At 37.8% G+C, this 11,294-nt stretch overlaps 1 protein-coding gene across 1 annotated transcript; it reads right to left on the bottom strand.

Annotated features, from left to right (window-relative positions):
• Positions 1-3,744: 3,744 nt before the first annotated feature.
• LOC107041183 (vesicle-associated membrane protein-associated protein B/C) lies at positions 3,745-11,294 on the bottom strand. Its single transcript, XM_015261622.1, has 6 exons — positions 10,929-11,294; positions 6,957-7,112; positions 6,773-6,882; positions 6,319-6,498; positions 6,056-6,157; positions 3,745-5,517 (listed from the first exon to the last, which is right to left on the bottom strand). The coding sequence occupies exons 1-6, from the start codon at positions 10,984-10,986 to the stop codon at positions 5,344-5,346; spliced, it is 780 nt and encodes a 259-aa protein (XP_015117108.1). The 5' UTR covers positions 10,987-11,294; the 3' UTR covers positions 3,745-5,343.

The raw sequence follows: 11,294 nt of genomic DNA, 5'->3' as shown, positions 1-11,294 counted from the left end.
TTCAGTAAGCCAGAGAAAAGCCAAGAGGCAACATTACCAACGGCGCTGCAGTCCACAACTCTCCCACCAGTGTATATATAGCAAATTCTTCGAGTCTCTTGACGGTGTTTTATCCAACTACGAAAGCTACGTCCTGACCCCGTGCACGCATGTATAATGACGCAGGGCGCAAGGCCCGACGCTGACCTACTATCGTCACGCGCGGGGCTGTTGGGGATGAGGCGCTGGGGGTGGCGTGCGACGGAGGGGGCGACGCAGGGGGGTGCGCTTTGGTGGAAGACTCGATCTCGCGCGCATATCGGGGGTAATTTTTTTTTCAGGCAAATAGTTTTTGCGCTTTTTTCGCTGGCTGGTCTGTCGTTCTTTCTGCGAGTCTCAACACTCATCTCAATGCACTCTCGCTCCACTCGAAATTAGCAAATGGCGATGGGACAAAAAGGGAACGTGTGCTCTTACGTTTTTTGTCTGGAAATGTTTTTTTTTGAGGGGGTAAGAAAATGGGGTTTGCGACGGGTGGGGGAGGGGCTGTGCGTGAATGGGGGGGTTGAAAGAATTTCTTTGGGGGGATGAGGAGTTCGGGGTTTTCGGTGGGTCACTTTTTCCAGGGATGACTCTCAGTGAATGAAGAAGGTCTCATGATTTTTTTCTTTCAGAAATTTCTTGGGGATTTTTTTGCAACGGGCTCTAATATTGTTTCTTATGAATAGTAGAGAAAAAAATATCGTGGCAATGAGGCAGAAAGGATTTTACGATCTTTTTGATATCTCGTGAATTTTTTTTGTAATTCAGTAGCGAAGTGGCAAAACGGTACAAGTCAATTTTGACTATTGGCCAGTTTTCATTGAATATCTCGGAATCCATGGGAGATAGCGAAATTTTTGTTATAACCTTTTTTGCAGCTCTCAATTCACTCTACAAAATAAGTTATCACAAAAATTTCGCTATCTCCCGTAGATTCAAAGATATTCCTCAGAAACTCAACTGGGAGATAAGTCGACTTAAACCGTTTTACCACTTCGCTACTGAATTTTCTGGAGAAAAAGTATTCTAATTTTTTTAGAGTTATTAGGAGGGAATGGGATGTCTGAGTACACCCTCCAGATTATTCTCTGCATTTCGAGAACCCGAAATTTCAAGAGCAAAATATCCTTCCCAAAAAGATCTCCCAAATTCCCTCGAACCACTTCCTTCTCCGGATTATCTCCGAATCTGTTCTATACTCATTTCCCCTCGCCACTCCATATTTCAGTGACTCCGTAGTGCACTACCATCAAACTAAATTTCACATTCATCGGAAACTTCGAGTGAATCCACTCCATCATTCTCATTCACCATTCAAGGAGTGAAGCTAAAATTAAACTGTCAATACCATCTTGATCATTAAAATTGATCCAATCTTCAGTTTTCTCATTCTCATCTCCGTGTCATTTGGAAAATTGAGAAGTTGCCTTCAAACCCCGGGAAACACTCCTCGGAGGGGTTGTAATCTTATCATTATTGTAGCTTCTTCCATTCTTCCATTCGTCTTATTATTCATTCGACGCGACAAAAACACAAACAGAAATTGAATTGAATGAAAGAATAGAATTTATCAAAGCCAAATAACAGATCAAAAAACCAATTCTTCACATCTAACACATTAATTTATCCGAATACTGAGGGGCTTTTTTAAAATTAAAATACTGTGAATTTTGTTATTTACAAATTTCCAGAAAGTTAAAACCCTTCCCTAATTTATTTATCAATCTAATGGAAGAATTTGATGATTTATTTTTGAACTAAAAGAACGAAATTTTGGGAAAAAAATTAATGAGCAGTAAAATAAGCGAAATGTTCTGCAAATGTTTCTTTAAATTTTTGTTGATACGAATGTGACTGCAGTCACTGGGGTTTCGATCTGAATCACGAGGCTGAGGGGGTGGGAGGGTGTAATGACGTCACAGAGTCCTGCGGCTCTCTGACCTCGATTCTGATGAAACTTGTCTCGAGTGCACCCTCAGGCGATTAGATAGCTGCACCTGATCGCTCGTTTTATCCCTTCCTCCCCCCATCTCCGCTGCATTTCTTCCTCCAGACACTGTATGTTTAATTATTTCATTGGAGGTCCAATTATTGATAGATTCCCAAGGGTATTATTGACACAGATAAATGAATAATAAATCCATTTGATTCTCCAGATTAATTGTTGTTCTTTTTTCTCGTCAATTTTATTTTCTCTCTCACTTTTTTTGGATTCAAAAATGCTCGCTTTTCCATTTTTCATGCGCTTTTTGTGATAACATTTAGAATTTACTCGTGATGATTTAATCACTAGATGCACGACGATAGTTACACCACAACGGAGCTATACTCCATCCCCTAACAGATATTAATTCAAATAATTTGGTTTAACGATTTTTCGTCGCTCTGTTTATTATCAATTTTTCATTGTGCATTAATTCTATAGCGTTTATAAGTGCTTTCTCATAATTTAATTACAGAAGAATCTGGCACACTTTTATAATATCTCGTTGTTGAAAATTATATTCCGTAAAGAAATAAAATTGTTGATTTGAGAAGTTCAAGTTTTTACATTTAACAAAAATTCCCACAGAATTGATCAAAATTCAGACGATTATAAACTTGAATCATCAATTTATTCTCAATTCAATTGAACCAAATGTTTCAATTAGTAAAAAAACTGAATTAATTAATTTGATAAAAAAAATTATTTTTTAATGCTACATAAATGCCTAAAAAACTTGATAAGTTGCAAAATTTAAGCGATGTTGATCATGCACAATTTTTTTTCTAATTTCTCTCAATGAAAACGTCAATAACATTGCAATAATTTCTCAACAATCTGAATTGTCAACTGTCTTCTCGAATCAAGAAATTGATTTCTCTAGATCTGTCCACTGAAAATTCAAAGAAGACTAATGTTTCGAAGGAGACCCTGGGCCCCGTCCTCTCAATAATTTCCTCAACTTAGTTATGAGTTATGTACACTTACTCAGACGTTTATTCGTTTCAATAACTCAGACGCTCTATCGCGTCCTGTTGGAAGGATTTAACCTGGATTAAAGTTATTTACTATCATGTTCGTTGTGAAAAATATAGATTTAAGAACAGAAACAGTTGTAACATCACTCGTGATCGCCTATCAATCGCAATTATCATAAGTGTAAGTACATTGAAGAGTAAATGGCATCGTATATCGAGTCGTAAACAACTACAGGACACGAAAGAAACGAGGGAATGGAAGAAGTCGTGAAGGACAGGAGATGAAATCACCAGTAGTATCGGAATTATTCAGAGAATATTCCAAAATTACTCGAAAAATAATCCCTAATAATTTTCTAACGCGACTCCTGCCTTCACCACTTTATTTTTTCAAACACCAAGTGAAGGAAACATGCGAAAGGGTCAGACGCCAATAACTATTATGTATATCACGAGCACTTTCCACGAGTTTCCTGGCATCGTCAGCACCGTGGAAATCTGCATATGTAGACTGTTCGAGAGGTACAGTTGCATCGGACAATTGTTTGCACACAAAATGTAATTAAATTACCATTAAAAGGAAGAGTTCATAATGAAAGGAATTACGTGAGTGGAAAAAGTAGATAAAGCACTAATTTTCCACGTAAAGTGTGAAAACATCACTGAGGAATCAGCAATTGTCATCTGCAATGAATAAAAGCTAAAGAAATTGGAGTGAAAATATCTGGGTGCAGGTTTTCTTCAACTTTGACGACTGACAAATCATTATTAGACATCGTTTATTCCTTTGATCAATGAATAACTCTCTCAAATCATGAGACAAACATAAATAAATAAAAATCACACTCATGCGTTTTATAAATTCAATGCGTCAAATTTTAATGGAGGAACAGTGCGCCATTGCCAAACAATAAGAAACAAGTTTTTTTTTCAGTATAAATTTTCATCAATTATTACCATTAATCGGACTAATGTACCACTATTGTATCCACCGTCACCCCTGCCACCCTATCGCTCTACGAAGACATTTTTTATCGTTTTTCTCTGAATCTCTTCCCCAAGTTCAACTGTATTTATGTACAAGACCTTAATGATTCAGTGGAAAAGTGAAATAAGGGTAATTCCCATTGGATCAGGAAAATTTCTGATTACGAAGACGAATGACTTTGAAGGAAAATAGAAGATCATTACATGTGTGAATCCACTGAAATTTCACAGCAAAATCGTGTTATTTTTCTCATCAATTGGAATTAATTGAAATTGAAAAATTAATACGATTAACACAAAAACATTCTCCCACATTTTCCCTAAATTACTCATAATCTCGAGTGAATAATTAACAAAGAAATCCCGAATAAACTGCAACGTTTAATCTCGAAATTTCCATTTTCTTTGGATTAAATCCTGTAGAAAAGGTTCGAATATCCTCACAAGACCGGAAATTTCCCCAGCAATCCAATGGTTCATCAATAATTCATGTAACCCCCCCAGATAATTCCACTTCTCGTTAAAATTTAATGGCTCACACATCTCCTTAATCCACTTGACCACGAAGAAATGTAATAAAAAAACAAACATGAAAATTGCTGGGTATTTAGAGTTCTCATTCCTCTGACATGTGAAAACGCACGAGCCCCCTGACACATGTCAATCCCCCCTCCCTCCACTATAATCTCCAACACTCCCTAAACGACATTAATTCCATTTTTATATCAATCGTTAACAGTTTTTCATAACCCATTAAAATCATTAATTATTCATTAATCATCAATTTATTTATTCTCATTAGCGACACGTTTCTCATTATTTATTATTTATATAGACGATCCAGTAAGCGAGGAAAACGTTCCACTAAAAATTCTCAAATCGTCGCTAAAATGTCATTATCTTTTTTATTTTTCTTTATTATTAAGTATTAACAGAATTTTTAAGTACCTTCCCGTCCCTTATCATGGATATAAAATGCGAGATTAATGGAGACAAATCAATAGCCTATTCTGAGTCTAAATGATTCATTAGTGAAGTGGAAAAACAAGAGAATTTCCTGAAATCGTGTAAAATATCTCAACATTTTGTCGTTAATTCGGATAATTCCACAATTTTTCCCCACTTCATTATTGAACTCTTGTTTAATGAGTCATCGAGCTACGATAAACCATAGAAAATGAAAATTTAAAATATTATTGAATTTTGTTCGTTTTTATTGTTAATGCACATTCAGAGGACAAACTCAGAAGTTTACTTGCGTTTTAATAAGTGATGGCGATCGAAGTGGCGTTGTCGGGAGAGAAGGCTAAATAAATGAGATATAGGGGAGTGCTGAGGGGCCTCATTATTTGGAACAATCGACAGTTTAACTGCTCAGATTAATTTTCCCAGTAAATAACCGACTATGACCATTACGACTGAGATTATTACTGTGGTTGATGTGAGTGGCAGCGGTGGATTGCTGCGCTCAAGATGTCCTGATGTTAGACGACCTGACGTTACGTTTGCACCTTTCTCCAATGTGTTTCGATATTTCAGGACTTCTTCCTGTTGAGATAATTTTTTAAACAGGCATTAGTGGGAATTCCTTTTTCCAAGAGTTTTCCAAATCATTTTCTTTGGTCATTTGTGAATATCTTTGGAGGGAGGAGAAATAGAGAAAAATGTCAAGGCATATCTTTGAAATAATAGGCTTTAGGTTTGTTTTAATCAGCAAAATATTTTTCTGATGGTTATGATCGTCACTAAAGTGAAAATAAGGAAAACAAACATTGTGATATTCATCACAATATTGTTTTCAAACGTACGAAGTTTGCAGACATGAATAATAAGATAATTCAATGATTTGTGGGTTTTATCACTGCACTGAAGATTATCCCATTGAGCAATCTGATCTGAAGCAGAAAACTTCGATAGAATTTTAAAGGACTTGTTTGTTTTTTTTTTTTTTCATCTCCAGAACAAACAAGATTGGAAAAAATTGTGAAGAGCCATCCTTCGAAGGAAATTTCAAGAGCTATTAAAAATTTCTTCTGACAAGATTCCTCAAGTACCAAAGATATTTACAAGATAAACACTTCTTTACCTTGAGTTGAAGACATTCCTGTCTCAAATTGCTCTCTGCTACCCTCAACTGAATGATCTCCTGTTCTGCCTCCAGCAATTCCTCTTTAGTCTCGTCCATTGACTAATAACAATGACAAGGAACGATGATAAATATTCAACACTTTCTTACGATCAATTCATGATTTCTCAGTCATGAATCGTGTGATGCACGACAAGGCATGAATAAAATTACTTTGAATTTCTATTCAGAGTTTTGTACGCAATCAATTTCTCGTAATTCACCTTTGAGGATGATTTTGCTGTGTCGCCACTGGTCTTGTTCTTCCCATCAGTTACACCGGAATCTGGTCTTGCGGAACTGGCTGTTGCTGAGGCATTTGCTGGTGCAGCATTGCTCACTGGATTCTCGAATACACATTTTAGTTTGTAATCCATGATCTGATTGGGATCGACATCTTTCCACTGTAAATCAATCCATAAAATCAATCTTTACGACCAGTACAATTCAGGAATAATCTAATGTCACTAAGAGTCGGATTAACGCCAATGAATTCTTCAATAAGAAAATATTAAGTGATTTTTTATAGAAAATTTTCTGAGTCACGAGAAAATTCTCATGATATTTCTCTTGAGAATTAACATTATCTGCACATGGACCACTGAAACATCACCTCATGCTGTTGAAAATTATGGAATTATGGATTTGCAAAAGAGATGAATGAAGAAATTGACTCACAACATCATTGACGAAGTCATCAGTGTCTCCCTCAGGTGCGACCACTGTCTGTACCATAAACTTGTGCTTATTCTTCTCTGATGCAACGAATTCATGAGGCTGCAAGCAGACTGGAAGAAGCAACGCTTGAATTAGTTTCATCGAACTTAATTTTAATACTAAAACTCAGTCGATGGAGTCTCACCTGCTATTTCCGTGACCTCCTTAGCCTTCAATATCCCACTGTTGGGCCTGACGCAGTACCTCTTTGGGGCAGTTGTCTTTATTTTGAAATAAACTTTTTGATTTGAGGGATTGATAAGCTTTATGTAGGATGTGACAGGTGAACCTGTGAATGGGCCTGCAATAACCAGAACCAAATTGTTTATATCCCATGCAAAATTCAAACAATGGAGATCAAACAATTATTTCCATTTAATTTAACTTCATCATCGCAATTTTATATCGAAAGAATCAATGGAGTCTCTGGAAAAAAATCTCTTCACATTTCTCTCTGAATAATTTCGTGCAAATGTTTGAGAACAGACGAGAATTTCACATTTATTACGTCACGCATTTCTGGAACTATTAATTGAAGACAAACATGTCGTGAAACTTTTTTTAAAGCCCATAAAATTCTCAACAAAAAAGAACCTCTAAACTCCTCGAGTCCAGAGATCACTCCAAAGAGTATAATCATTCTCCTCCCATTTGTGAACTCTTCTGCATTCACAGTTGCATGACCCAATGATTCCATTGGATCATCCTTGACCCTTCCAGAGCCCTCTGCATCATCTATCCCCCTGGAGATCATCGGAAAATAACCCCCAAGGAAGCCTTAAAGATTTCTGCACCATCTGTCACCCCATTTCTCCATTTCTCCGTATAATGAAACTACCCTAAGCCTGTTCTCCTGTACAATAAACCACCCCCGAGCAACAATTCCATGCCCAAGAGCGGAGGCAATGAATCAGCATAGACTTTTTGATCCATTGATGAATCGTCGTCCATTCATCGCAGGGGACAATGACTTTAGGAGAAAAAAACATCAAGAGCGCTTTTTCGCAGCTAATAGAGTCCCTCCGAAAAATGGGTCCTGACGTTTTCTCATTCATTTATTTATAGTAAATGCATTTTGACATTTTCCCCACAACCAACTTATCGCATTCAATCCCTTCACTCATTACATCTCTCTCGCGATTCTAATTGTTTGAAAACCGGGGATTCTAGTCAAAAAAATCAAAAGATCTTTTTAACAGCCCTCAAAATTCCACTCAAAAATTGTCTCTCAACATTCTGTAAATCTACTCGTCACCAGCGCAGTCTGATTCTTAAAAGAACACGAAACATTGTTTCTTCTTCACTTAATTGCAGCCGACCAGCTCAAACCCCATTCGTACCAGTGGAAATCATCAAGATACCTCTTCTGTGCCTTTAAAAATCCTTCCTCAGTCCCTCCTCTCCCAACAAAGACACCCCAATCTTCCGACAATTAAAAAAACCCATCCCAAAATGAAGCTGAAACTGGCAAAAGGTTCGATAGCAGATTTGTCTTAAGCGAATCTAGCGGTGTACAAATGTTTTTAAATAATGCTCAAACTCTTTCGTACTTAAAAAACATTTATACACATGATTATTTGACTCTCCTACCCTTAAATATTCCCTAAATTGAATTTTCCGCTGACGAATATTCTGCTAATTTCAACTTCATCATCCTAAAAGCGAATAAAACCCCTCGAAAATCCTCGCCCTAGGAATAAAAATGCCAGTCTTTTAATAGCCCTCAAAATTCCCCTCAAAAACTCTCTCAAAATTCTGTAAACTTATTCCTCACCAGGACTATAAAAAAAACCCATCCCAAAGTGAACAAATTTTCAAGCGTACAAATATTTTTAATAATGTGCAAACTCTTTCGCACTTAAAAAACATTTGTACACATGATTATTTGACTCTTCTACACTTAAACATCCCCTAAATTGGATTTTCCGCTAAGGAATATTCTGCTAATTTCAGCTTCATCATCCCAAAAGCGAATAAAACCCCTCGAAAATGCTCGCCCCAGGAATAAAAATGCCAATCTTTTACCAGCCCTCAAAATTCCCCCCAAATACTGTCTCTCAACATTCTGTAAACTTATTCCTCACCAGGACAATAAAAAAAACCCATCCCAAAGTGAACAAATTTGCAAGCGTACAAATGAAAAGAGGTGTACAAATGTTTTTAAGTAACGTACAAACCCTTTCGCACCTAAAAAACATTTGTACACATGATTATTTGACTCTCCTACACTTAAACATCCCCTAAATTGAATTTTCCGCTGAGGAATATTCTGCTAATTTCAGCTTCATCATCCCAAAAGCGAATAAAACCCCTCGAAAATGCTCGCCCCAGGAATAAAAATGCCAATCTTTTACCAGCCCTCAAAATTCCCCCCAAATACTGTCTCTCAACATTCTGTAAACTTATTCCTCACCAGGACAATAAAAAAAACCCATCCCAAAGTGAACAAATTTGCAAGCGTACAAATGAAAAGAGGTGTACAAATGTTTTTAAGTAACGTACAAACCCTTTCGCACCTAAAAAACATTTGTACACATGATTATTTGACTCTCCTACACTTAAACATCCCCTAAATTGAATTTTCCGCTGAGGAATATTCTGCTAATTTCAGCTTCATCATCCCAAAAGCGAATAAAACCCCTCGAAAATCCTCGCCCTAGGAATAAAAATGCCAGTCATTTAACAGCCCTCAAAATTCCCCTCAAAAACTCTCTCAAAATTCTGTAAACTTATTCCTCACCAGGACAATAAAAAAAACCCATCCCAAAGTGAACAAATTTTCAAGCGTACAAATGTTTTTAATATGGTGCAAACTCTTTCGCACCTAAAAACATTTGTACACATGATTATTTGACTCTCCTACACTTAAACATCCCCTAAATTGAATTTTCCGCTGAGGAATATTCTGCTAATGTCAGCTTCATCATCCCAAAAGCGAATAAAACCCCTCGGAAATGCTCGCCCCAGGGATAAAAATACCAGTACCCAGGGAGATGGCCTTGAGTGCCCCGCGGAAGCCCCTCGCGTGCCCGACCGACTTTGACAGCATTGCCGGTGCCCAAAAGACGGGTTAGGTTCGGCATTACCCATTCCCCCNGCTCGCCCCAGGAATAAAAATGCCAATCTTTTACCAGCCCTCAAAATTCCCCCCAAATACTGTCTCTCAACATTCTGTAAACTTATTCCTCACCAGGACAATAAAAAAAACCCATCCCAAAGTGAACAAATTTGCAAGCGTACAAATGAAAAGAGGTGTACAAATGTTTTTAAGTAACGTACAAACCCTTTCGCACCTAAAAAACATTTGTACACATGATTATTTGACTCTCCTACACTTAAACATCCCCTAAATTGAATTTTCCGTTGAGGAATATTCTGCTAATTTCAGCTTCATCATCCCAAAAGCGAATAAAACCCCTCGAAAATCCTCGCCCTAGGAATAAAAATGCCAGTCATTTAACAGCCCTCAAAATTCCCCTCAAAAACTCTCTCAAAATTCTGTAAACTTATTCCTCACCAGGACAATAAAAAAAACCCATCCCAAAGTGAACAAATTTTCAAGCGTACAAATGTTTTTAATATGGTGCAAACTCTTTCGCACCTAAAAACATTTGTACACATGATTATTTGACTCTCCTACACTTAAACATCCCCTAAATTGAATTTTCCGCTGAGGAATATTCTGCTAATGTCAGCTTCATCATCCCAAAAGCGAATAAAACCCCTCGGAAATGCTCGCCCCAGGGATAAAAATACCAGTACCCAGGGAGATGGCCTTGAGTGCCCCGCGGAAGCCCCTCGCGTGCCCGACCGACTTTGACAGCATTGCCGGTGCCCAAAAGACGGGTTAGGTTCGGCATTACCCATTCCCCCAGGCCCCCAAAACATTGCAACCCTCCGTCGTCCGATAAACCCCCCCAAATGATGAAAAATCATTTTCCCCTCGTCATCCTGGTCCTTACGTCACTGACAACGTGCATCAGTACCAGCAACTGCCCCTCGAACCGACTTCCAACGCGACGTTACATTATTCTCGCCATGTCACATCGCAAATTGGCTCCATTGTTTGCTCCATCGATTCAACGATAACCCAGTAAAATAATTAATGACTAATTACCCCTGAATCTCAGCTCGCCCTGCGGCTCAATAGTTAAAATCTGCTCCGGCTTCGACATCCTCACAACTCGACCGAAAAACTCTCCTCGACAAACGAGAAAACTCCTTCACAAAAAAAAAATCGACGTTGGGATGGCGATGTGAAGTGCAATATTCAATCGACAGGTTATAAAAGACACTTTCGACTCGTGCGGAGTGATTCGGAGGTTTAAATCAACCTGATGGGTTTATCTGAATTACTCTCGTTACTTATTTGACCACAGTTTCAGTCCTTCACTTGCACTTTTTCCTGGGAATCCGTTAAAACTTATTCCGATTTTTCAGGCCTTTTTCTGTAAATACGCATGCGTCATGACGGACATTAACG

This window comes from Diachasma alloeum, unplaced genomic scaffold, assembly GCF_001412515.2.
Source record: "Diachasma alloeum isolate Michigan unplaced genomic scaffold, Dall2.0 Dall_scaffold_00358, whole genome shotgun sequence".
Taxonomy (NCBI): domain Eukaryota; kingdom Metazoa; phylum Arthropoda; class Insecta; order Hymenoptera; family Braconidae; genus Diachasma; species Diachasma alloeum.
This window is presented reverse-complemented; position numbering and strand designations above follow the sequence as displayed.

What these genes read in the sequence shown, in the direction of transcription:
- LOC107041183 (XM_015261622.1), bottom strand. Translation starts at nt 10,986, where the DNA reads ATGTCGAAGCCGGAGCAGATTTTAACTATTGAGCCGCAGGGCGAGCTG. An exon ending in ATGACTTCGTCAATGATGTT is followed by an intron (nt 6,499 to 6,772) that starts GTGAGTCAATTT and finishes ATTGATTTACAG; the next exon opens with TGGAAAGATGTCGATCCCAA. An exon ending in AGGAATGTCTTCAACTCAAG is followed by an intron (nt 5,518 to 6,055) that starts GTAAAGAAGTGT and finishes TTATCTCAACAG; the next exon opens with GAAGAAGTCCTGAAATATCG.